The 27,092-nt window shown below is 48.1% G+C and overlaps 1 protein-coding gene across 1 annotated transcript; it reads right to left on the bottom strand.

Moving 5' to 3' along the window:
- Positions 1-1,298: 1,298 nt before the first annotated feature.
- On the bottom strand, positions 1,299-22,995 carry LOC306973524 (protein NLRC3-like; the record flags this gene model as incomplete). Its single annotated transcript, XM_079570447.1, has 9 exons — positions 1,299-1,984; positions 2,060-2,106; positions 6,913-7,080; positions 7,138-7,305; positions 7,540-9,283; positions 9,369-9,561; positions 10,913-10,973; positions 11,077-11,181; positions 22,871-22,995. The coding sequence occupies 9 exons, from the start codon at positions 22,993-22,995 to the stop codon at positions 1,437-1,439; spliced, it is 3,159 nt and encodes a 1,052-aa protein (XP_079426573.1). The 3' UTR covers positions 1,299-1,436.
- Between the last annotated feature and the right edge of the window lie 4,097 nt (positions 22,996-27,092).

The following is a 27,092-nucleotide window of genomic DNA, read 5'->3' as shown; positions in this document are numbered from 1 at the left end:
CGGGCCTCGCTAGTCTCCACATTTGATATTCTGAGATTCTGAGTTATTACAAAGAAATGTCCAGTATAGTCCCTATAACCCGTCACTCAGTATAGCTGTAGACCCGCACTAAGTAGACCAGTGGTTCCCAACCCATTCCAAAAACTATGGCCACTACAAATGTGTAAAATAATGAATGCTAAAAATAATTTCAAAGAAACTGCAATTGGACTGTTTGATGCACCCGCACTCCTTTCTTATCTACTACATCGACAATATGTTCGATAAACTCAGGGAATAGAATTCAAGAGACAGTGGAATATTTATGGATAAATATTAGGGGTTCAGCTCTAACGGTTTAGTTCACGGTGCAAGTGTGATCTAAAAAATAATACGTTGTTTTTTATTAGACAGTATTTATATCCTTAGAATACAATTGGCAATGCTTTCAAAGCCGCTTTATAAAATGTAAAGAAATAATAGAAAAGAAATGGTACAGCAGCAAAGTTAAAAACAAAACAAAAAAAGCTACAGTGCAGGCCATGCGCTCGTTAAGTAGTAGTTTCATTTTCGCTTTCCGCACGCGGAGGCTGAAGCTCTCGGAGCAGCGCGTTTCATTTGAAGCTCGTGTTTCTGCGTGTACTTTTTTTCGGAGACAAAGCCTTGGAGCCGGAATATGGCCAGGATTGGATCTTACGCATGTGTCGGCGCCTCTGACATTACGCAGCACTGGATCTATAATGAACCACAGCCTCGGTCACTGCAGGAGAAACTTAAACAAAGACACGCAGATGTGTTTTGTTTTAGAGGATGTATCTGTACCTGTGCGGAGCGTCTGCAGCTGCAGTTTAGAGGTGAGTGACGATGACACATCGCCCTGTTTGGATGCGCGCACACGCACAGCAGTCAGATCTCGTGCACTCGCGTTGTTGTGACGGCGGGTTGTCCTCGGACAGCAGCACCGCGGTCCATATGGACCCGTGGCCAATGCCCGCGGCCGGTGGGACCGTCACGTGGGGGCCGCCCGCGGAATTTTGGCATGGCAAGTCTTATATAGAGCTTTTCCAGACGCTCAAAGTTGGTGTACAATTTGATGCAGTATTCATGCACTCCATGATAGGCGAGGCAACCAGTCTGCGCACATCAGCCCCCACCACCAACCACGCACACACTCACTACTGTCGCCAGGCTTCCTGGTGTTCCCAAACGGTCTCCCATCCCAGTCCTAACCAGGCCCTTCCCTGCTTAGCTTCAAAGTCGGTATGGGAAATAAACATGGCGGCGGCCATTGAGATTGCGGTTTCTATTATAGATTTGTCACTAGTGAAACATAAACTGGGATTTTTTAGGCTCAAACGTGACTCGTACTTAACGTAAAACACCCTGATGAAGGACACGTTGGCTGATCACTGAAGGAAAAGAGAGAAAAGAAACAAAATCCCTCCTCCCTGTGGTCTTTATCTGAGCTGAGGAGGCGGGTTCATCAGAGCTACAGAGGAACCAGGAGAGATCAGTCCAAACCCAGGAAACAGAGGCTCAGTGAAGGAGCAGAAGAAGGTGTGGAGGAGGAACGGTTTATCATCAGAGCGAATCTGATAGAAGGACAGAACTCCAGCCTCAGAATCCAGGAACACTCCCAGTCCAGATGAATCTGAGTAGGATATTAGTGTTTCTTTCCTGTTGTGACAAACACTTAAATATCCACCCCTGACCCTCAGACTCCAGGACTGATCATTGTCTCCAAACCTACAGCTCTCTCCTCTGCATCTGATTCCTCTGTAACTCACCGCTACATCAACATCATCCTCATCCTCCCCCCTCCTCTCCACCTCCCAGAAACAGCGCCCCCTCAGGCCGGTGCAGCTCAGGACCTGAGGCTGGTCCATGAACCTGTCCTCATGACGTGGACACAGCTGCTCCTCCTCACGTCTCACTGAGCGTTTGTCCTCAGACAGAAGGAGCTCTCTGTGAGCTGTGTTTGGATCCAGAGAGAACTCACAGGAATCTGAGAAACAAACACACTGATGACATCACTTCCTGTACTGTACGGTTTAGATCAATCTATAGATAAGTGACTTACATTTCCTCAGACCTGGGACCATCCATCGTTCTCCAGAAGGATCCAGTCTGAAACACACAGCTCTGTCACACACAAGTCCAGTTTAAGACCAGAGACAAACCAGGACTAAACCATGGACGCAAAATGATCTGAGCAAATGCAAAAAGTATCTGACGGGCTGTGTTAAAAGTGTCTGAGATTAAACACTGACAAAACAGTCACACTTTATAAATAGAGGTTCACTAGCAAGGACCACGCCACAACAAATTGCAGTTGAAGAATTTATTGATGTTTTAAATGTGCAGAGTGAAGCTGGGTGAGACTGTGGGTGGGGGCTCCGTCTTGATTGAACCCAGCTCTTAAGGACCCCCAAAATGAGGAATTTAAGAACACAAAATTGAATGAGCTTGACGTAGGTCGTCGAGGTTTTGCCGAATGTAAGAGAGATAAGCCCTGGAGGACCAACGACCGAGGGTATGGATTTTATGGTCAGAAGGGCCTGCCCTGGCTGCTGAGGACGCGGCCCCGATACGGAATGAATGAATGGATCAATGCGAAGAGGATATGCCAGATAGGTGGAGGATCTTGCGGAAATGCTTGCTGAGCCAGAATCTAGAAGCCATCTTCCCTGCTTCGGTAATGAACAGTGGATCGTGCCAAGTAGCGCTGGAAGCAAAGCGAAGAGTGATGTACTTTAACAGAGGCTCATATGGGCTGATAGAAGAGTTAAGGCGGAGCAGATGAATAGGAAAGGAAGCGCCTAGCTGGTCAGTTTTACTCCAGCGAAGAGACTGGTCATACACGCTGGATGTAGGGGCGAACTCGGAGCATCGCAAGAACCTGAAAAAAGCCACGCACTCCAAGACGAGGTCAACGGAAGGAGTAAGGTAACCAGAACGTAAAGTGCTTACGCAGCGGGCGAGAAGATCAGAGGTGAGTGGTGAGCGCTTAGGTAGTACGCGAGGTTCACTCTTTGTCAATCCTTTGAGCAGCATTGAGATGTGAAAGTGAGACATGGCGGGGCAGTCGGTACCTGTCGTAAGTTTGAAGATGAAATTGATACCGGAGAGATAGGATTGAATGGTAGACACACGATTATGTCTGGTAGAATGAGCGAACGTAATGAAATTGCAAAGTGTGAGGATATCCATGCTGCCAGGAGGAATTCTATAGTTGTAAAGGAATGACTTGAAACTATTCCATCCCGTGAGGTATGAAGACAGCGTGGCGTGAGCTAGACCGTTGAGAATGGCTTGTTGAGAGGCGACGGTCAGATGAGACAAGGCCGGATATAGGGGTAAACGGTGGCTGAATATGGAGGAACCGGCGTGGGGTGAATGTCGGAGTTCGGCGCCAAGCATCTGAACTTCTGAAAAGCAAAACGAGAGAGAGCGTCGGCAATGGAGTTATGGTGACCAGGGATATGAGCAGTGCGAATAACAAACTGATTAGACGCAGAAATGAGGGTGAAAATTTGCAAGAACTGCAAGATAATGGGGCAGCGAGACCTTAGCTTCAACTTGATTTTTCTCACGACACGTTTGATCCTGAATCTCTTTCCCGATCACGTTCAAGCCTCAATCACGGAACGAGATTTAGTCAAAAGTAGAAAAATGTCTCTTTAAATTCCTGAAATGTCCAGAGAAACAGCGGAGTCCGTTCATGAGCCACACTCAGAGGAGACTCATCCAGACCACAGCGCCACCCTCAGGAGAGAGAGGGGAACTGCAGGAGGAGACAGAGACGCCGACTGGTCAAACCTGATACTACAGGAATAAAAACAAGTGACACTTCAGAGCTTTAGAGACAAAACACAGACCCAGTTTGAGTTACATGTGTTTTATTCTTCAGATTATTATTGTTTCTGTCATTTATTATTTATTTTATTTACATAATTATTTATCATACTTTATCATATTTATTGATGACGTCCACAGAAGCGGCGTTGTCGGAATGAATGAGGATACATCTGCCTTTCCATTCGTGTCCCCAAAGAAGAGCAGAGATGACAATGGGGTAAAACTCGAACACTGCGGCAGACAAACCACCACGAGTAAGGTCGAGAATCTCGGAAGGCCAAGTGTCGGCAAACCAACGCCCTTGGTAGAACCCCCCATACGCGATGGACGGGGCGGCGTCATTGAAGAGTTGGATATCCTCGGGACAGGATAAGAAGTCGTCATAAAAGAACGACACGCAATTCCAGGAATCCAAGAAAGACTTCCACAGGCGACAGAGCGACAAGCAGCATCCAGCTCCACGGGGTCATGGAGAGACGAGACCAAAGCCGCCTTGGCCAGCAAACTTGACAAGAATGGCTTGCCTTGAGGAATGATACGGATGGCGTAATTGAGGTGGCCGAGGAGCGCGAGGAGCTGCCGTTTGGAACATTGAACCGTCATAATGAAGTTAGAAAGCAACAACGAAATACGCTGGACTTTCTCCCGCGGAAGAGACGCTTGAAAAGAAACCGAGAGTAATGCCCAGAAACTCCAGGGAAGTGCACGGCCCCGAGGTTTTCTCCTCCAACAAAGGTACGCCCAGGTCAGAGAAGGCTTGGACCAAGGTAGTGATGCCGAATCGGGGAGGAGATGCCTGCGGGTAAACGACCAGGAAATCATCGAGGAGATGCAACACGTAAGGGAGCCTGAAATTATTGACAAGCAAGCACCCAGCACAATGTTTCAGAAAGAGAATCAAAAATCTTGGGACTACTCCGGCAGCCAAAAGTGAGGCGGACTGCAAAGTAGAAGGAACCCTTCCAGAAGACACCGAAGTACCGCCAAAAATCTGGGCGAATGGGCAAAACCTTGAACGCACTTGTGATGTCGGCCTTTGAAAGCCAAGATTCTCGTCCAGCCAAACGAATCAGAGAGATGGCATTGTCGATAGAGGCGTAGCGCATGGAGAAATCCGGGGCTGGAATGAGGCTATTAATGTTGGGGACCGCAGAGCCGTGAGGGGAAGAGTGATCAATAATGAGCCTCTTCTTCCCGGAATACTTGCGGGTAGCGATACCAACCGGGTTAACACGAAAGGTATCGAACGGGGGACTGTCGAAAGGGCCGATCATAAAACCGTCCTTCACCTCCTTGGCCAAAAGAGTGTCGACCGTGGCCGGATCCGCCATGGCAGATTGCAAATTTTTGCAAAGATACGTCTCAGGCAGCACGCCGATCCCAGGATGAAAGTCGTAGGAAAACCGTGAACCAGGAAGTGCACAAACTCCCTATCTGGATGATGTGTCAGGGCCGAAATCAGGGAATTTACTTATTTAGAGGGCCGGAGGACAGGGAGGGTAGGGCCTGACTGGGGAGGGCGGGGACTAACTGCGTGGATACGGGAGCGACAGCCGCGGCTAGCCTAGCAAAATTGGCCGCCGGGTCGCCCATGGCTGAAGGGGACGAGGGTGGGGGCGACGGAGGAGGGACGTTGGCGCGGGGAGCTGCTACTGTTTGAGTGCGTGCTGCGGCCAGAGGAAGCAGCAAGAGGGGAGCGTCGAGGAGGAGCAGACATGGAGGCGGAATCCCGCCGAGAGCCCCGAACCGAGCGACGGCTCCGTGGCGCGCTGTGGCCGGCTGGTGAGCGGGAGTGAGCCGAGCGTCTCCGGGGGGGAGAGGCGGAGCGATGAGGCCCAGGCTGGCTGCGTTCTGCAGATTCCCTGGGAGCGCTGGTGAAGACGGCGGTTGAGGATCCTGGGGACAGAATCCCGTGAAGGTGTGGGTGATATAACCTCAGGAGATCCCGATTGAGAGCGTCCTACCGCGCGCACCGGAGAACGCACCGCCGATGTGCGTGAGGAAACGCTGCGCCGGACAACAGGCCCGGTGGACAGGTCAGAATCCGTATCGGGCGGGTTGAGGTCGAGTACTTGCTCTATAGTAGCCATCGGCGACAGTTTCGAGCAAACATGAATGAAGAGGCTTGGCCTGGTGTATATATAAGGCTTGTGGGTAATTAGAGGCGTGGCAAGGTGAAAGCAGGAGTGGTGGTGATTGGCTGTGGCAAGGTCCTGCTCCCGAACCTAGTCAATAAATATTGACTCCATTAAAAACATAAATGATCCAAATATTTGTAATGTTAAGAATTCCCGTACTTAGGGGTGACCCTGGACCGGGGTCTCTTACCACTGAGCTCCCATTTGTACCTGAACTCTATGATGTGCTCACATTTGATGTGTTGTATATGGAGTTGGTCACAGGCTGTAAAACGGTTCTGGGGCCTCTTGAATCATAGAAATCTGAGCTCAAGATCCATGATAAGAAACCCAGGCTCTGTCACCATTGTCAAATACTAACTAAGTCTGAATTCTGGATTTCAAAAGCTAATATTCGACACTAATGTTTGCTTCCTTTTTAAAATGATTGATGGAGTCACTGCACCTCCTCTGAGGAAATGTCTGACTTTATGTCCTGTTAAAATGGTTCGAACGACTCGATCCACTTCTAGAGGAGAATGCAGCATCTAAAAATGTCAAAGTGCTTTTGCTGAATGTGCCTTCTCTGTAATGGGGTCAGTGGAACACACTGCCAACACAGATTATTGCATGTACTACATTTCAAACATTTGCACATTTCACTCAAAAATGGCTTTTAGAAAATCAAACTTGCTCCTGATCAGTAACGACGTCATGAAGGAGCGGCCGTTCACCTGGAGACAGGATTGGTGGAAAATGTTATAATGTTTCAAACGTATTTACATTAAATGTGTGTTAATGATGATGTTCAAATGTATAAATCCATGATCACGTATTCATCCACATTTAAAGTGACTTTTTGTAACATCAACCTGCCCAGAGACGACAGGTGGATCATACGGACCCAAAGAAGAGCCTCCAAATAAGGACTTCCTCTGAAGGAGCCCAGGGGCCTCACCTGAGAGAGTGCAGGGGCCCGTGGGGGGCCCGCAGAGCGGTCAGGAGCTCGGACGAGGCTCCTGGATGGTTGTAGCTCAGGTCTAACTCTGTCAGACGGGAGGGGGCGGAGCTTAGAGTGGCGGCCAGAGCAGCCCCGCCCCTTTCTGAGACCAGACATCCAGACAGACTAAAGACACGCAGCATTAGCCTCTGATGTGGACACAGAGCATCATGAGCGTCTCACCTGAGGGTGTGCAGTCTGCAGGGGGCGCTCTTCAGTCCCTCACACAGCAGCTCCACTCCTGAGTCCTGGAGGTCGTTGTTACTGAGATCCAGGTGAGTCAGACTGGAGGAGCTGAGGACTGAGGCCAGAGGAGGCCAGACGCTCTGAGACAGAACACAGCCACTCAGACTGAAGACAGAGAGGGACATTAGAGACGAGAATCGGAGACATTAGAGACGAGAATCAGAGACATTAGAGACGAGAATCAGGGACATTAGAGACGAGAATCAGAGACATCAGAGACATTAGAGACGAGAATCAGGGACATTAGAGACGAGAATCAGGGACATTAGAGACGAGAATCAGAGACATTAGAGACGAGAATCAGGACAGACGTGAAGAAGAAATACAGTCTGGACTCACGTGGCTTTGGTCGAGGCTTTGACGACCGGCAGCAGCTTCAGGAGAACTGTCTCTGAGGGATAGTACTTCCTGAAGTCAAACTCCTCCAGGTCTGAGTCTGAGGACAGTAAGAGGAAGGACAGAGCAGACAAATCAGAAGGAGAATATAACAAAGAGAGACGTCCTTCTCTCATGTAACTCTGTATCTGCTCCATCAGACTGCGGTCGTTGAGTTCGTTCAGACAGTGGAGCAGGTTCAGGCTCCTCTCTGCAGACAGACCCTCTTCATTCAGCTTCTCTTTGATGTACTCTACTATCTCCTGATTGGTCTGGGAGCTGCTTCCTGTGTGAGTCAGCTGACCCTGGAGCAGGCTCTGATTGGTCGGCAGAGACAGCCCCAGGAGGAAGCGCAGGAACAGGTCCAGGTGTCCGTTTGGACTCCGTAAGGCCCAGTCCACAGCAGAGCGGTAGACGGCCTCAGGGCTCTCAGAGGAGTGTGGTGGTGACTGCAGGTTCTCCCCAGAGCTGAAGAAGGTCTGATGGACGTGAAGCGCAGCCAGAAACTCCTGCACACTCAGATGGATGAAGCAGTAGACCTTGTCTTGGTACCGGCCTGGCTCCTCTCTAAAGACCTGTGTGAAGACTCCGGAGTAACGAGCGATCTCTGCAGCGTCCAGCCCACACTCGCTCAGGTCACTCTCGTAGAAGATCAGGTTTCCTTTCCGCAGCTGCTCAAAGGCCAGTTTTCCCAGAGACCGCACCATCTCCCTGGTCTCTGGAGTCCAGTGAAGGTCTGCTCCTGTTCCCTCATGATACTTGATGTTCTTGACTTTGGCCTGCACCACCAGGAAGTGGACGTACATCTCAGTCAGAGTCTTGGGCAGCTCTGGTTTCTCTGTTTGCTTCAGAATCTTCTTTAAAACCACAGAGAGGATCCAGCAGAAGAGTGGGATGTGGCACATGATGTACAGGCTGCGGATGCTCTTGATGTGGGAGATGACGGCTGTGGCCTCGTCTCTGAACCTCTTCCTGAAGTACTGCTCCTTCTGTGGGTCGCTGAACCCTCGCACCTCTGTCACCATGGAGACCCACTCAGCAGGGATCTGATTGGCCGCCGCGGGGCGTGTGGTTATCCAGAGGCGAGCGGAGGGAAGCAGGCTCCCCCTGATGAGGTTCACCAGCAGCTCCTCCACTGAGGCGCTCTCTGTGGGCTCCGTCAGGACCCGGGTCCGGCTGAAGTCCAGAGGAAGTCTGCACTCGTCCAGACCGTCAAAGATGAAGAGCAGCTGGAGCTGCTGAAAGCTGCAGAGACCTTTGGTTTGACTGAAGAAGTGGTGCAGCAGCTCCACCAGGCTGTACTCTGTGTCTCTGAGCACATTGAGCTCTCTGAAAGTGAAGGGGAACAGCAGCTGGACGTCCTGGTGGACTCTGCCTTCAGCCCAGTCCAGACTCACCTTCTGAGTCAGCACTGTTTTCCCCACGCCGGCCACGCCCACAGTCAGCACCGTCCTGATTGGCTGTTGTTTAAACAGGTCTTCACACATGATGCTGGTCTCTGCAGCGGCTGGTTTCCTGGACGTGGTCTCCATGAGTCTGATCTCATGTTCCTGGTTGACCTCTGAGGCCCTTCCCTCTGTGATGTAGAGCTCTGTGTAGATCTGCTGCAGGGGGGCGGAGTCTCCTGCTTTAGCCACGCCCTCAAACACATGACTGAACCTCTGCTGCAGACGCCTCTTCAGTTTCTCTCTGTAAACTCCAACAGCCTCTGAAGGAGACAGAATCATGTTACAGTCAGTGACTTCTTCTCCTCCTGTGAAAGTGTGGTGTTTCAAACATGTCAGAGTTCTTACTGTTCTGCAGACTCTGAGCCAGGTGCTGCTGCTTCATCCTCCTGAGGAAGTCCAGTGTGATGTTGAGCACAGCCTCTCGGCTGCTCTGCTCCTCCTCACTCTCTGAGCTACTCTCTGGATGATCTGAGGCCAGGAGTCTGTGGAAGCTCTGCAGCTGCTCTTTGACGAAGGTCAGGACGTCGTCCTCCAGCCGCTGGAGCACACAGGACATATTATACTGCAGTAACACTGTATCTGTGTCAATATTTACAGGCTTCAAACATTGTAGAGTCAACTTTTACTGCAGCGTCAGCAACAAGTCACTGATCTCTGATAAAGTCTGTGCCTTTAGACCTGAGGTGCTCCTCACATGGAAACCTCCAGCCATCCACCAGATCTGTGGGATTTCACTGAACAATTGTATAATGACGAAAAGACACATTACACTTCATTTTACCCAGGTCTGCTGCTGAAATGATGGTGACTCCAAAAAGTGGGATGAAGGAGGGAGTACAGCCTATAAACACTGTCAGAACTGCTCCAAAAGTTTGTCAGAGAATCTGAGTTTAGGCTTTATTTCCTGATGAATTTCCTCAGGGAGACTTTGCTCGTGGTTCAGTCATCGCTCTGTGGATCATTGGCTGCAAATAGTCGTTCTTTCCCTCATTCTCCCTCATGAATATGACACGGGCACGAGTGGACTGGTGTTATGTTTTCAGTGTGTTTTCATTATGCAAGGTTCTAGAAAGTTTTTAACCCCTCAAAGCTGCCCTGGTGGCCCCGCCCCTGTTGATTGCTGCAGGTGCGCCTTGTTGAGGAAATAAAGTATTTAAGGCGGACAGAGACTGAGAGGAGGGAGGAGACGAAGGACAGAGGCGGTGAGGAGGGCGCCGGCCGCAGACCGGACAGAGGGAAGTAACGCGCCGCAGCCCCAGGAGGACCAGGACGGGCAGTGTCAGAGGGCAGGAGGACGGGTTCGTGGACAGGGGACGTAAGCGGCGTCCGGGCATACGTGCCCCGAGGTTGGCCCCATGACCTCCCCCACTGAAAGCACCTTTTACACACCCCACTTTTAGCTTTTCAGTCCTTGTACATGTTTTATCTTGACTTTTAACTGGCCAGTAATTAGTTAAACCTGTGACAAATACACAGATGTTTTGTATCAGATAAAGATGTTTTGTATCAGATAAAGATGTTTTGCAGCTGGAGCAGCAGAGAGTCCGATCCTGTCCCTGATCAGTCTGAGTTTTACCTGGAGTCGCGCTGCCTGAGCAGGTGCTGCTCTCAAACCTCACACGTCTCAAATACCCTTTGTCCCAATAGAGAAAACCAACACAAACCCCTGTCCCAGTGAGTTAAGGAATGTCATGGCATCAATCAGGCCCTTTGAAAGAAGTATGTTTTTCTCTATAATGTAAAAATCACTGTGCATCTTGTAAATCCTCCTTATTGATTGAGATCTAATTGGTGATAATCCGGATTCTTTCAGATCATTTCAAATTGCCTCCACTACGATGCTAACCAGCCTCACACCGAGAAGTCATTATATATTATTCTTCACTTACCTTAAATACCACATCCAGGTGGGGGCGCTCTTTGCTGGTTCCATCTGGGCTCAGCTTCTCTCTGTGGATCCAGACAGAGTTTAGAACCTGCCTTCACCTCCCCAGACGCTTCCCCCAGTCCCTCCCCTGTGCCCAGCGTTGGGAGAGCAGCAGAGGACACTTACCGCTCGTCTGAAGGAGACACGTCTTTAAAATAAGGACCGTCACCTTTGGAACAATCACTCCTCAGAGAAACAGAGTCTGGATCAGAACTCGGGACGTTTAAACTCCTGCAAAACAAATATGGGTTTATTGAGAGAGGTCAGTGTCCTTGGTCTGAAGATGATTTGTCCACAAACCTTTAAACCTTTTGTTTCTCCTCAACACCTGCTCAGTCAATAACAAGAGCCTCATCCTGAACAAACACATCACTGACAATAAACTGGACTATTTCTCTTTAAATCAGATTACACCCCCTGGATTCACTTGCATCGGTGGTACAGCCGTCATTCACAAAAAGGACTTAACACTAACACGAAGCCCCAATAAGCGCAATCACGCTGAACGAGGCAGCGACTGACCTGAAAAATAAGATCATGGCAAAAATGTCCAGCAGGCAACTCCGAAGCCAATTACAGAGGCTAAGAGAAGTACTGTCAGAAAGTCTCCTAGAAGATGTAAATGCAGCTCTGAGAGCAATTCCTACATCAACCATCACTGAAACCAATGAGCTGATCTACTCCACAGCAGCAGTGATCCTAGAGACGCTTGGCTATCGTAAGAGAAACCATGGAAAAGAAGGCTGGAGGATAACATCAAGGCAGCACGGAGGGATGTGAGTCAATTGACAGAGGCCTTGAAAGGTGCAATGAAAAAGCAAGTACCCAAAAGGTACAGCCAGATGCCCATACCTGAAGCATTGGAAACTGCCAAAGAAAGGCTCCAAGCCTTGGCCAGCCGCCTAAAGAGGTACACGAGAGACAACGAAGCAAGACGAGTAAATCGTCTGTTCGCAACTCAACCAGCGAAAGTGTACGCTCAGTGGCAGGGTAACAATAACAGAGCAGAGAGAGAGAAAACCTCCCTGAACAGAATCCAGTTACCATCACAGTGGCGGACGTCCAAGAAAGAGCCTCAGGTATAAAAAATTGGACAGCACCAGGCCCTGACACGATACACGCCTACTGGCTTAAGAAACTCACGGCTCTCTCTCTTGGCAGCACAAATGAACCAGCTGCTGAGGGATGGGAATCACCCTGAATGGTTAACCGAAGGGCGCACAATCCTGATCCTGAAGGACCCCTCAAAGGGTACAGTCCCATCCAACTATCGGCCAATAACCTGCCTCTCCACAACGTGGAAGCTCATGTCCGGCACCATAGCGGCTAAGATAAGTAAGCACATGGATCAAAACATGAGCACAGCTCAGAAGGGAATCGGTAAAGATACCAGAGGTGCCAAACACCAGCTACTGGTAGACAGAAAAGTCGCTCGAGACTGCAGAACCCGACACACTAACCTGAGCACTGCCTGGATTGACTACAAGAAAGCCTACGACTCAATGCCACATACTTGGATCATTGAATGCCTGGAGCTATACAACATCAACAGGACTCTAAGAGCCTTCATTGCAAACTCGATGAGGTTGTGGAAAACCACCCTTGAAGCCAATGGCAAGCCACTTGCACAAGTCTCCATCAAATGTGGCATATTCCAAGGAGACGCCCTGTCCCCACTGCTGTTCTGCATAGGTCTGAACCCCCTCAGCCAAATAATCAACAAGACTGGCTATGGATACCGACTCAGGAACGGGGCCACCATCAGTCACCTCCTCTACATGGATGACATCAAGCTGTACGCTAAGAATGAGCGAGACATCGACTCACTGATCCATACCAACCGGATATACAGTGCAGACATTGGGATGTCATTCGGACTAGAGAAGTGTGGTCGGATGGTGACTAAGAGAGGGAAGGTAGTCCACACAGAAGGGGTCTCACTCCCAGAAGGAACAATAGCAGACATTGAGGACAGTTACAAGTACCTCGGAATCCCACAAGCAAATGGCAACCTCGAAGAGGTGACAAGGAAAGCGGTGACGGCCAAATACCTCCAACGAGTAAGGCAGGTCCTAAGAAGCAGCTCAATGGCAAGAACAAGTCCCGGGCAATAAACAGCTACGTCCTGCCAGTAATCAGACGCCCTGCAGGAATAATAAGCTGGCCAAAGGATGAGATACAGACCACAGATGTTAAGACACGAAAGCTCCTAACCATGCACGGAGGGTTCCACCCCAAATCCAGCACTCTAAGACCCCAGGTGTAGACTGTGCAAAGAGGCCAATGAGACAATCCAGAACATAACTGCAGGTGTAAGAACATAACTGCAGGGTGTAAGATGCTGGCAGGGAAAGCTTACATGGAACGCCATAACCAAGTGGCTGGTATAGTGTACAGGAACATCTGTGCAGAGTATGGGCTGGAAACCCCAAGGTCAAAGTGGGAAACGCCTCCAAAGGTGGTCGAGAATGACCGAGCCAAAATCCTGTGGGACTTCCAGATACAGACGGACAAAATGGCGAACCAACCGGACATTGTGGTGGTGACAAAGAGCAGAGGAAAGCCATTGTGGTCGACATAGCAATACTAAGACTTCAACATCAGGAAAAAGGAACGCGAGAAACTAGAGATATACCAGGGGCTCAGAGAAGAGCTGGAGAAAACCTGGAGGGTGAAGCCATCAGTGGTGCCCGTGGTCATTGAGGCACTCGGGTCAGTGACCCCCAAACTGGAGGAGTGGCTCCAGCAGATCCCAGGAAATACATCAGACATCTCGGTCCAGAAAAGTGCAGTTCTAGGAACAGCAAAGATACTGCAGAACCCTCAAGCTCCCAGGCCGACGGTAGAGGACCCGAGCAGGAGAAAGAGACCGCCCGCGGAGGGTGAGGAAGAGCTTTTTTAAATTTAATTAAATTTAAAAAAAAAAAACTCTTCCTCACCCTCCGCGGGCGGTCTCTCTTTTTCCTCCTGCTCGGGTCCTCTACCAGAGGCCTGGGAGCTAGCAAGTACCCAAAAGGTACAGCCAGATGCCCATACCTGAAGCATTGGAAACTGCCAAACAAAGGCTCCAAGCCTTGGCCAGCCGCCTAAAGAGGTACACGAGAGACAACGAAGCCAGACGAGTAAATCGTCTGTTCGCAACTCAACCAGCGAAAGTGTACGCTCAGTGGCAGGGTAACAATAACAGAGCAGACCCACCAAGGCTGGAAACTGAACAGTACTGGAAAGGCATATGGGAGAAGGAGGCAGCACACAACAGTGATGCACAGTGGCTGGTGGCTCTGAGAGAGGACCACAGCAACCTCCCTGAACAGAATCCAGTTACCATCACAGTGGCAGACGTCCAAGAAAGAGCCTCAGGTATGAAAAATTGGACAGCACCAGGCCCTGACATGATACACGCCTACTGGCTTAAGAAACTCACGGCTCTCCATGAGCGCTTGGCAGCGCAAATGAACCAGCTGCTGAGGGATGGGAATCACCCTGAATGGTTAACCGAAGGACGCACAATCCTGATCCTGAAGGATCCCTCAAAGGGCACAGTCCCATCCAACTATCGGCCAATAACCTGCCTCTCCACAACGTGGAAGCTCATGTCCGGCACCATAGCGGCTAAGATAAGTAAGCACATGGATCAATACATGAGCACAGCTCAGAAGGGAATCGGTAAAGATACCAGAGGTGCCAAACACCAGCTCCTGGTAGACAGAACAGTCGCTCGAGACTGCAGAACCCGACACACTAACCTGAGCACTGCCTGGATTGATTACAAGAAAGCCTACGACTCAATGCCACATACTTGGATCATTGAATGCCTGGAGCTATACAACATCAACAGGACTCTAAGAGCCTTCATTGCAAACTCGATGAGGTTGTGGAAAACCACCCTTGAAGCCAATGGCAAGCCACTTGCACAAGTCTCCATCAAATGTGGCATATTCCAAGGAGACGCCCTGTCCCCACTGCTGTTCTGCATAGGTCTGAACCCCCTCAGCCAAATAATCAACAAGACTGGCTATGGATACCGACTCAGGAACGGGGCCACCATCAGTCACCTCCTCTACATGGATGACATCAAGCTGTATGCTAAGAATGAGCGAGACATCGACTCACTGATCCATACCACCCGGATATACAGTGCAGACATTGGGATGTCATTCGGACTAGAGAAGTGTGGTCGGATGGTGACTAAGAGAGGGAAGGTAGTCCACACAGAAGGGGTCTCACTCCCAGAAGGAACAATAGCAGACATTGAGGACAGTTACAAGTACCTCGGAATCCCACAAGCAAATGGCAACCTCGAAGAGGTGACAAGGAAAGCGGCTACGGCCAAATACCTCCAACGAGTAAGGCAGGTCCTAAGAAGCCAGCTCAATGGCAAGAACAAGTCCCGGGCAATAAACAGCTACGCCCTGCCAGTAATCAGATACCCTGCAGGAATAATAAGCTGGCCAAAGGATGAGATACAGACCACAGATGTTAAGACGCGAAAGCTCCTAACCATGCACGGAGGGTTCCACCCCAAATCCAGCACCCTGAGACTGTACGCTAGCCGTAAGGAAGGAGGCCGAGGACTAGTGAGTGTGAGAGCCACTATCCAGGATGAAACATCCAAGATCCATAAGTACATCAAGGACAAGGCTCCGACAGATGACGTGCTCAGTGAATGTCTCAGACAATGGGGAACAGAAGATGAGGTGCTGGAGGTCCCGTCATGGGAGGACAAGCCCCTACACGGCATGTACCACCGAAACATAACTGAAGTGGCGGATATACAGAAATCCTACCAATGGCTAGACAGAGCCGGACTAAAGGACAGCACAGAGGCACTCATCATGGCTGCACAGGAGCAGGCCTTGAGCACCAGAGCAATAGAGGCCCAGATCTACCACACCAGACAAGACCCCAGGTGTAGACTGTGCAAAGAGGCCAATGAGACAATCCAGCACATAACTGCAGGGTGTAAGATGCTGGCAGGGAAAGCTTACATGGAGCGCCATAACCAAGTGGCTGGTATAGTGTACAGGAACATCTGTGCAGAATATGGGCTGGAAACCCCCAGGTCAAAGTGGGAAACACCTCCAAAGGTGGTGGAGAACGACCGAGCCAAGATCCTGTGGGACTTCCAGATACAGACGGACAAAATGGTAATGGCGAACCAACCGGACATTGTGGTGGTGGACAAAGAGCAGAGGAAAGCCGTTGTGATCGACATAGCAATACCAAGCGACTTCAACATCAGGAAAAAGGAACATGAGAAACTAGAGAAATACCAGGGGCTCAGAGAAGAGCTGGAGAAAACCTGGAGGGTGAAGGCATCAGTGGTGCCCGTGGTCGTTGGGGCACTCGGGGCAGTGACCCCCAAACTGGAGGAGTGGCTCCAGCAGATCCCAGGAAATACATCAGACATCTCGGTCCAGAAAAGTGCAGTTCTAGGAACAGCAAAGATACTGCGCAGAACCCTCAAGCTCCCAGGCCTCTGGTAGAGGACCCGAGCAGGAGGAAAAAGAGAGACCGCCCGCGGAGGGTGAGGAAGAGTTTTTTTTTTTTTTATATATATATATATATATATATATATATAAATTTATATATATATATATATATATATATATATATATATTTATAAATTTATATATATATATATATATATATATATATATATATATAGCGGCTGGCTAGCTCAAGTGGTAAGTCACCCGACTTGCACAAAGTAGACCCCGGTTCGAATCCCCGTTGGGGGAATGGGCTGCCAGTGTGGGTCCTTAGGCAAGACCCTTCACGCTACTGCCTACCTCATACAATGATGAGAGACAATGAAATGAATGACATGCCGGCTCAGACGTCGCCCGGCCAAACAAGGTCTGCGTCAGGTGCTGGGGAACCAGAGCACCTCGATGTAAAATGGGCTACTGGAACAAGGCGGAAATGGGCGAGATGCGAGAACAGGGCTCTGATGGAATGCTACTACTCCAGTAACCCTAGCCAGAGGGGCTACATGCAGAGGATGTGGGAGAAATGGTTACTTCGAAACCCACAGTCCAAGCTCACGGCGAAACAACTAGTAGCTCAGTGTTCCAACATCCACAAACGGCAACTGCTATCACAACTTGAGATTGACGAGGTACAACACCAATGCTCCGGCAACGGGGAGCCAGGACACCAGGTTAGAGGGGAGTTAACACCAGCCCTCCCAATGGAGATTGGGTACGAAGCCCCAATAAGCGCAATCACGCTGAACGAGGCAGCGACTGACCTGAAAAATAAGATCATGGCAAAAATGTCCAGCAGGCAACTCTGAAGCCAATTACAGAGGCTAAGAGAAGTACTGTCAGAAAGTCTGTGAATGCAGCTCTGAGAGCAATTCCTACATCAACCATCACTGAAACCAATGAGCTGATATACTCCACAGCAGCAGTGATCCTAGAGACGCTTGGCTATCGTAAGAGCAACCATGAGATGAAATACCCAATGAAAAAGCAAGTACCCAAAAGGGTACCCAAAAGGTACCCAAAAGGTAATGCCCATACCTGAAGCATTGGAAACTGCCAAACAAAGGCTCCAAGCCTTGGCCAGCCGTCTAAAGAGGTACACGAGAGACAACGAAGCCAGATGAGTAAATCGTCTGTTCGCAACTCAACCAGCGAAAGTGTACGCTCAGTGGCAGGGTAACAATAACAGAGCAGACCCACCAAGGCTGGAAACTGAACAGTACTGGAAAGGCATATGGGAGAAGGAGGCAGCACACAACAGTGATGCACAGTGGCTGGTGGCTCTGAGAGAGGACCACAGCAACCTCCCTGAACAGAATCCAGTTACCATCACAGTGGCGGACGTCCAAGAAAGAGCCTCAGGTATGAAAAATTGGACAGCACCAGGCCCTGACATGATACACGCCTACTGGCTTAAGAAACTCACGGCTCTCCATGAGCGCTTGGCAGCACAAATGAACCAGCTGCTGAGGGATGGGAATCACCCTGAATGGTTAACCGAAGGGCGCACAATCCTGATCCTGAAGGACCCCTCAAAGGGTACAGTCCCATCCAACTATCGGCCAATAACCTGCCTCTCCACAACGTGGAAGCTCATGTCCGGCACCATAGCGGCTAAGATAAGTAAGCACATGGATCAATACATGAGCACAGCTCAGAAGGGAATCGGTAAAGATACCAGAGGTGCCAAACACCAGCTCCTGGTAGACAGAACAGTCGCTCGAGACTGCAGAACCCGACACACTAACCTGAGCACTGCCTGGATTGATTACAAGAAAGCCTACGACTCAATGCCACATACTTGGATCATTGAATGCCTGGAGCTATACAACATCAACAGGACTCTAAGAGCCTTCATTGCAAACTCGATGATGTTGTGGAAAACCACCCTTGAAGCCAATGGCAAGTCACTTGCACAAGTCTCCATCAAATGTGGCATATTCCAAGGAGACGCCCTGTCCCCACTGCTGTTCTGCATAGGTCTGAACCCCCTCAGCCAAATAATCAACAAGACTGGCTATGGATACCGACTCAGGAACGGGGCCACCATCAGTCACCTCCTCTACATGGATGACATCAAGCTGTATGCTAAGAATGAGCGAGACATCGACTCACTGATCCATACCACCCGGATATACAGTGCAAACATTGGGATGTCATTCGGACTAGAGAAGTGTGGTCGGATGGTAACTAAGAGAGGGAAGGTCGTCCACACAGAAGGGGTCTCACTCCCAGAAGGAACAATAGCAGACATTGAGGACAGTTACAAGTACCTCGGAATCCCACAAGCAAATGGCAACCTCGAAGAGGTGACAAGGAAAGCGGCTACGGCCAAATACCTCCAACGAGTAAGGCAGGTCCTAAGAAGCCAGCTCAATGGCAAGAACAAGTCCCGGGCAATAAACAGCTACGCCCTGCCAGTAATCAGATACCCTGCAGGAATAATAAGCTGCCAAAGGATGAGATACAGACCACAGATGTTAAGACGAGAAAGCTCCTAACCATGCACGGAGGGTTCCACCCCAAATCCAGCACCCTGAGACTGTACGCTCGCCGTAAGGAAGGAGGCCGAGGACTAGTGAGCGTGAGAGCCACTATCCAGGATGAAACATCCAAGATCCATAAGTACATCAAGGACAAGGCTCCGACAGATGACGTGCTCAGTGAATGTCTCAGACAATGGGGAACAGAAGGTGAAGTGCTGGAGGTCCCGTCATGGGAGGACAAGCCCCTACACGGCATGTACCATCGAAACATAACTGAAGTGGCGGATAAACAGAAATCCTACCAATGGCTAGACAGAGCCGGACTAAAGGACAGCACAGAGGCACTCATCATGGCTGCACAGGAACAGGCCTTGAGCACCAGAGCAATAGAGGCCCAGATCTACCACACCAGACAAGACCCCAGGTGTAGACTGTGCAAAGAGGCCAATGAGACAATCCAGCACATAACTGCAGGGTGTAAGATGCTGGCAGGGAAAGCCTACATGGAGCGCCATAACCAAGTGGCTGGTATAGTGTACAGGAACATCTGTGCAGAATATGGGCTGGAAACCCCAAGGTCAAAGTGGGAAACACCTCCAAAGGTGGTCGAGAATGACCGAGCCAAGATCCTGTGGGACTTCCAGATACAGACGGACAAAATGGTAATGGCGAACCAACCGGACATTGTGGTGGTGGACAAAGAGCAGAGGAAAGCCATCGTGGTCGACATAGCAATACCAAGCGACTTCAACATCAGGAAAAAGGAACACGAGAAACTAGAGAAATACCAAGGGCTCAGAGAAGAGCTGGAGAAAACCTGGAGGGTGAAGGCATCAGTGGTGCCCGTGGTCGTTGGGGCACTCGGGGCAGTGACCCCCAAACTGGAGGAGTGGCTCCAGCAGATCCCAGGAAATACATCAGACATCTCGGTCCAGAAAAGTGCAGTTCTAGGAACAGCAAAGATACTGCGCAGAACCCTCAAGCTCCCAGGCCGACGGTAGAGGACCCGAGCAGGAGGAGAAAGAGAGACCGCCCGCGGAGGGTGAGGAAGGGTTTTTTTTTTTTTATATACACTGCTCACAAAAACTTAGGGCACACTCAAAAAACACAATGTAACTCCAAGTCAGTCAAATTTCTGGGATATCAGACTGTCCAGTTAGGAAGCCACGCTTATTGTGAATCAGTTTCACTTGGTGTTGTGGAAATTAAACAGACACAGGTGGATATGAGAGGCAATTAGCAAGATCACTCCAAAAGAGGAATGGTTTTGCAGGTGGTGACCACAGACCATTTCCCTGTCTTCATCCTTTGTACCGTATTTTTGGAACACTTTTGCATTTGTCCAGTGTTCTCACCACTAGAGGTATCATGAGGAGCATCTACAACCCACAGAAGCTGCTCAGGGAGTGATGCTCATCCAAAATGGCACGTCCATTCGTGCTGTGGCAAGAAGGTTTGCTGTGTCTCCCAGCGCAGTGTCCAGAGCATGGAGGAGATACCAGGAGACAGGCCAGTACACCAGGAGACCTGGGGGGGGGCCGACCGAGGCCAACAACCCAGCAGCAGGACCACTATCTGCTCATTTGTGCACGGAAACAGGAGAAGCACTGCCCGAGCCCTATATGACCTCCAGAGGGCCACAAATGTGCATGTTGGTCCTCAAACGGTCAGAAACCGACTCCATGAGGGGGGTATGAGGGGGGTATGAGGGGGGTATGAGGGCGTAGGGGCCGGTGCTTACTGCCCAACACCGTGCAGCACGATTGGCATTTGCCCGAGAACACAGCGATTGGCAGATTGGCCAATGGTGCCCTGTGCTCTTCACGGATGAGAGCAGGTTCACCCTGAGCACATGTGACAGACGTGACAGAGTCTGGAGACGCCCTGGAGAACGTTCTGCTGCTGCAACATCATCCAGCATGACCGGTTTGGTGGTGGGTCAGTGATGGTCTGGGGAGGCATTTCATTGGAGGGCCGCACAGCCCTCCATGTGCGAGCCAGAGGTTCCCTGACTGGCATTGGGGACCGGGATGAGATCCTCAGACCTATTGTAAGACCATATGCTGGTGCTGTGGGCCCTGGGTTCCTTCTGATGCCTGATAATGCCAGGCCACATGTGGCAAGAGTGTGTCAGCAGGTCCTGCATGATGAAGGTATTGATGTTCTGGACTGGCCTGCCCGTTCCCCAGACTTAAATCCAATAGAGCACATCTGGGACATCATGTCTCGGTCCATCCATCAACGCCACGTCGCACCACAGACTGTCCAGGAGCTGATGCTCTAATCCAGGTCTGGGAGGAGATCCCTCAGGAGGACATCCGTGGTCTCATCAGGAGCTGCCCAGGCGTTGTAGGGAGTGCATTCAGGCACGTGGAGGCCACACACACTACTGAGGATGATACAGACTCGTTTGGAGAAATTTCTACAGAATTTGGATCAACCAGTGACCTGATTTGTCACTTTGATTTTGACTATAATTTGGGATCCAGACCTCCAGGGGCTGAGAATTTGATTTCCATTTATCATTCTTATGTTATTTTGTTCTCAACACATTGCCCTACACTATGAATAAAGATTTTCATCCAAAAAATCTAATTGATTGACATCAAGGATGTGTTTTTTGAATGTGCCCTAAGTTTTTGTGAGCAGTGTATATATATTAATGGCCATGAGGCCTATCGTTTGGACTTGTAGAGTATTTAGTTTATTATACGTTCCCTACTTTTTCTTTTGTCACATTAGTCTATTCTCTAAAAATGGCAGTATGTATTAGTGATAATAGAATACTACATTTAGGCGACGACATAGGTGATGCAAATTATAGCAAGTATGACATTGAAAGAGATATAGATCCAGACCAATATTTGTGTAGTCAGCCTAACTGTCACTATTAAGAACAGTTTAAGAGTGGAGTGAATATGAAACAGGCTTTTTCTGTAGTACATCTAAATAGAAGATTTTTTAAAATTAAAGATTTTTTTAAATTACTTCCAAAATTTAGTGTTGTAGCTGTTTCGGAAAAGATGGTTGGATGATGACGAATTAGTAAATGTAGAACTAATGGGATATCAAATGTTTGCAATGAATAGAAAATACAGGAGAGGAGGTGGAGTCGCTCTTTACGTGGACTCAGGTTGGCAATGCAATATCATAGCTAGTATGTCAACAACTATTGAAAATATATTAGAGTGTGTCACTGTTGAGATCCACATGGAAAAACAAAAGAATATAACAGTTTGCTGTATATATAGAAGATCCAGTTCATCATTGGATACTTTTAATGAGTTTGTAAGAAATATATTTGATTCTAATGGAAATAAGACAAACATTGTCTGTGGTGACTTTAATGTTGACCTGCTTAATCCAGATGGACATATGAAGACCACAGACTTTATTAATACCTTTCATAATAGTACATTATTCCCAGTGATAGTGAAGCCAACATGAATAACATCCATGTCAGCAACATTAATTGATAATATATTTACAAATGAAATTGGTAAAATTGATGGAGGTATTTTAATGACAGATATTAATGACCACCTAATGTGCTTAAACCACCATCAGGTCCAGCTACCTACTCAAGAACAGTGAGACATAGAACACCTGATGCAATTGAAACACTGCAAATGGAATTAAATAAGTGTCACTGGGATGAGATTTATAGCTATGAAAATCCAAATGAAGCTTGTGGTGTTTTTTTAGAGAGATTACTAGAAATCTACAACAAATGCTGTTGATGAAAATCCCAGTGTAAATCTGAACACAGTGAACTGGACGAGACGCCTTCAGTTCTGCTCGTTCCAACTATTACTCCAACCTCATCCACTCTGGCTCCAATGACCCCAAATCTCTTTTCTCAACAATCAACTCACTTCTAAAGCCAAATGTGACCGTTTTCTATCTCTCATTTACAGTTCCCTCCATCAGCTCCACCTGATTCACCTCCCAGCAAAACTTCTATCAGGCATGAAAACTCCCACCTGCTCCCTGGATCCTCTGATCACAACCATCATAAACGCCTCACTGACCTCAGGATCTGCTCCACAGTCTCTCAAACTGGCTGCCATCACCCCGACACCCAAACAACCTGGTCTCCATCCCGATAGTCTCGCAAATTTCAAAAAAGAGCTGTGGTGGTTTTAGAGAGCGGTGAAGGAGGCCGTGTCTGAGAGATCCATCTGCCTTCAGTGGATGTAGAGGACGAGGTTTGCAGCTTCTTTGATGGACAGTGAAACTTGGGCTTCTCTTTTACCTTAAGTCCAGTTGTTTTGTGTTAAAGTTATAAAATTGAAGTTCACAAACCTTTTGAAGTCGTCTCCGATTCCTTTGGACATGTCGCTCCTCAGAGAAACAGAGTCTGAACCAGGACCAGTTTTCTGTGAACTCCTGTAAAGACATGGGATTATTACAACAAACAGAACTACAGACTGAGCCTCATCTGAGAGTGATAATGACAAACAAACCTTTTAAAGTCTTTCCCGATGCCTTTGGACCTGTCATTGCTCAGAAAAACAGAGTCTGAGACGAGTTTAGACTCAGGGCTGGGCCGATCCATCCTGGACCTGCAGACCCAGAGCAGCAGTGACTTTAAGACAAGATAAATAAAGTTTATGGGCCATTCACATTCATGTAGAGGGACAGTTTTAAATAACTCAATCCTAATGCTTTTGTTCTGGTCGGTTCATGCAAGTACGGCCGAGCGAGTGCCGAGCGACAGCAGGACCGGCTGTAGCGACGTCTCTTTCTCTGAGACACGAACATTGTTTGGCTCATGATGGTGAATAAAGTTTTTAGTTTGACCTGTGAGAGCCATAGAAATATATACATGGAAGAGGCATGTTGTCCCAGCTCCTATCTCTTTACATAGAGGTGCTCAGTGGCGCATGACTCCAGTTTCGTCCGCCATAACGGCCCAAAGTACCCGTATGACGCGTCATCTGTATCTCTGCTCCCACGGCCCAAGTGGGTGAAAGCAGCGTGAGCGCGCACGGCTGCCGACGAAGCCTCAGAGCGGAGCGGACGCCATTACGCAAAAAGTCAAATCTCTTAATATCATCGTTCTTTAAATACAAAATGTTTTTTTAAGGCCATTTCAGGCGAATAAGCTGCCATGCTACGATGACTTAGGGGGTTAGTTTGTCAGTGCGGGGCTTAAAAAGCTAGTTTAGCCCGCTCTTTGAACAACCGGGCGCTTAGCGGCCCTTCGGACGTACGTAGCCGCGCTCATGAACTTCCGCTCGGTCACTTTTCTGGGAAGTTTCGTAAGTGCTGGAAGTCTTGATATTGTGATAGAATTGATAAAAATCGAGTTATTACTTCACTGTATTTGCTAGTATAACATCACAACTAGAATTGTTTGGCTGAAATACAAAGAATGAGCACTGCAAAAGTGTTTTATATTACATTTTCATTGGTAAAATGTGAGATATTGTTTTTTATATACCATTTATCTGTACTGTACTGGACTGGATCCAGGACAGATGCAGAAATCATGCATTTTTTTTGTGTTTCATTCTACTTACACAAATAATGTACATGTACATAAGTACAATAAATGCTGGTAGTATTTTTTTAATTAATAAAACAGTTACAGGTTATTAGTGCCATTATTTAATTTTCAGAAATGAGTTTAATAACATGTAGGCTAGTTGTTTCTTATTAACCATAATCCAATGCTATAAACACAGGCTATATTCATCATACATTTCGTATTTAGTTTTTGGCTAAAGACTTAGAGAAACATAAACTTACTTGAGATGTTTGTTATTTCGCGTTTATCTTTGTTTTTAGTCCAGTTCATTTGTTTTGCTCAGACTTCAGCCGCTAAATCACACGAGAGAGAACTCCGCTCGTTCATGAGTCATCACGCACACGCTCGCGCACGTCTACGGCCCTGGTGACGTCACGTCATTAGAAAACTTTTAAAAATGTATTTTTGATGCTTTACAATTTTTTTTCAAAGAAAAAAAGTCCATGTCCTAAAAATAGTAATTTTTAAGAAATATATTTGCCATAGTCTGAAACTCCAGATGCCCTGTGGACCATTTTACAGGCTGCTCCTTTTACATGAGTGTCTATGACAAAAAGGGCTTTTTGGGCTGCTGGCTGCAATATCACGGCCTGCCACTAGCACAACTGGAGACGGGTGTAAAGGGGCGGAACCCCCCACTGGTGAGAGCCGATAAAGCTTAAGGAAGACACAAGGCAGCGCGGTGTGAACGAGGACATGAATGTGGGGCCATCAGAGACGCTCTCAGTGCTGCTGTAATAAACCCCCCCTCAGCCCCCGCTCTTTTTATAAACCACGCCCTCTAGTGGCGCAGGCACAGAATGCAACAGCTGCACCACATGGAAGAAAACCAGTGTGAGCCGTCCTATAGCACCAGGCACAGGGTTTGACCCATGGAGTTTAATGCACAGCTCTGGACCTCCTCTCACACAGAACACACAGAAAACCTTCACACCACAACTTTATTTTCATTTATTTTCACATAATAAAACAATAGCATGATTACATCTGCTTTCACAAATGGGATGGAAGGTTAACGAAAACCCTCAAGGGGCTTCATGAGTGGAAACCTCCATAAGTTAAAACTAAAAGCAAATGTGAGGCATGAAGTTGTCAAAAAAATAAGTACATTAAAGTATATTGTCAGAAAACACAATCCAACGTACTTCAATACTTCAATACTTCAATACTGGGTTTAGAAATGGATCCCAAGAGGAAAATAGCAATCACTCAGAAGCAAAGATTGAGGAGATTTTCTAAACTGAATTGGGGAAAGCTCCGTGAGAGGAGTTGGCAGGATCTTCCATATTTTGGGTCCTGTGTTTAGAACTCTGAGCTGGGAGTGTCTGGAGCTAAAGCTGCTCTGATTAGATTTGCTGCTGCGAGTGGGAAATCTATGAAACTCATTGTTAAAGGAAAACATTGTATTGAGGTGCTGTGGCCGTAGCCCTTTAACTGAACCGTAAACAAAGTGACCAACTTGGAAGTGGTTAACCTGGTGAACACTAAGAACACCGGCTTTAGCAAACAGGGCCTTGAGGAGCGTCTACGATCGACACAAAAGATTATTCTTAAGGCTCGTTTCTGGAGACGAACAATTGGCTCAGGTTTGGTTTTATGAGTGCTGGTCCGAGCAATATTACAATCATTAATATATGGATATATCATCGTGTAATACAAGATCTTTGCAACATTTGTGTTAATCAGATGCCGGGATTTTCCCAATATACGACTGCTTTGGCTGTTTTTGTACTTGTGAAATGAAGGTGTGGTTTCCAGGTCAGGGATTGATCCACCAGGACTCCGAGGAAGCGAGCTGAACTCACACTCCTGATGGGAATGCCATCAGTTTGGATTTTTATTGAAGGGTTTAAACTTTTATGTTGTGTCCCAAAACATATAAAGCTTGTTTTCTTAATGTTAAGTGATAATTTATTGGCCTTAAACCACGAAGAGAGTTTTTCCACTTCTTCATTAACCACATTTATGAGCATATTAGTGTCTTTATGGGAACAAAACACACTTGTGTCATCTGCAAACAGTATTTTTGAGAGTTTGATGGAAGCATTAGGGAGGTCATTAATATATAACAAAAACAACACGGGCCCCAAAATCGAACCTTGGGGTGAGCCGCACTGCAGAGGAAGAAGAGGAGATTCGTAGCCGTTGTATTTGACGGTTTGACAACGGTCCTTATCAGGAGAAACAAACATCTGCTGATATTTGACACATCCATGAGTGAACGACACAAGAAAGCATTTGAAAACACTCTTTGTGGAACGAGATCACGTTAATGAGCTCAGATGTTTGGAGGTATGTGAGCCTAATACACAGCCACTTTAAAGTCATTGATATTTGCTGCTGTCACTAAACTTACACATTACCAGACGATCAATCACTGACTTATCACAGATCCATAAATCTACAATGAACATAAATCAGATCAAAGTCCGGTTCATGTTGTGACTTATTATATTTCAGCAAAACCCTGATGTTTCCCAGAGCTGCTGTTCCCCCGTCCATAGAAAAGGAGGAGCGTCGTTAAATGTGGGACTAGATTCTCCAGATTATGAAACAGATTTACCTCTGATGAAGAACTGAACCTCCACTGGTGCTCACCCCACCAGTCCAAAGCATAACAGGTGCAACACGTCA

This window comes from Gobius niger (assembly GCF_951799975.1).
Source record: "Gobius niger genome assembly, chromosome: 14".
In the NCBI taxonomy this organism is placed as follows: domain Eukaryota; kingdom Metazoa; phylum Chordata; class Actinopteri; order Gobiiformes; family Gobiidae; genus Gobius; species Gobius niger.
The sequence above is the reverse complement of the archived record's forward strand: the minus strand, read 5'-3'. Positions and strand labels throughout refer to the sequence as shown.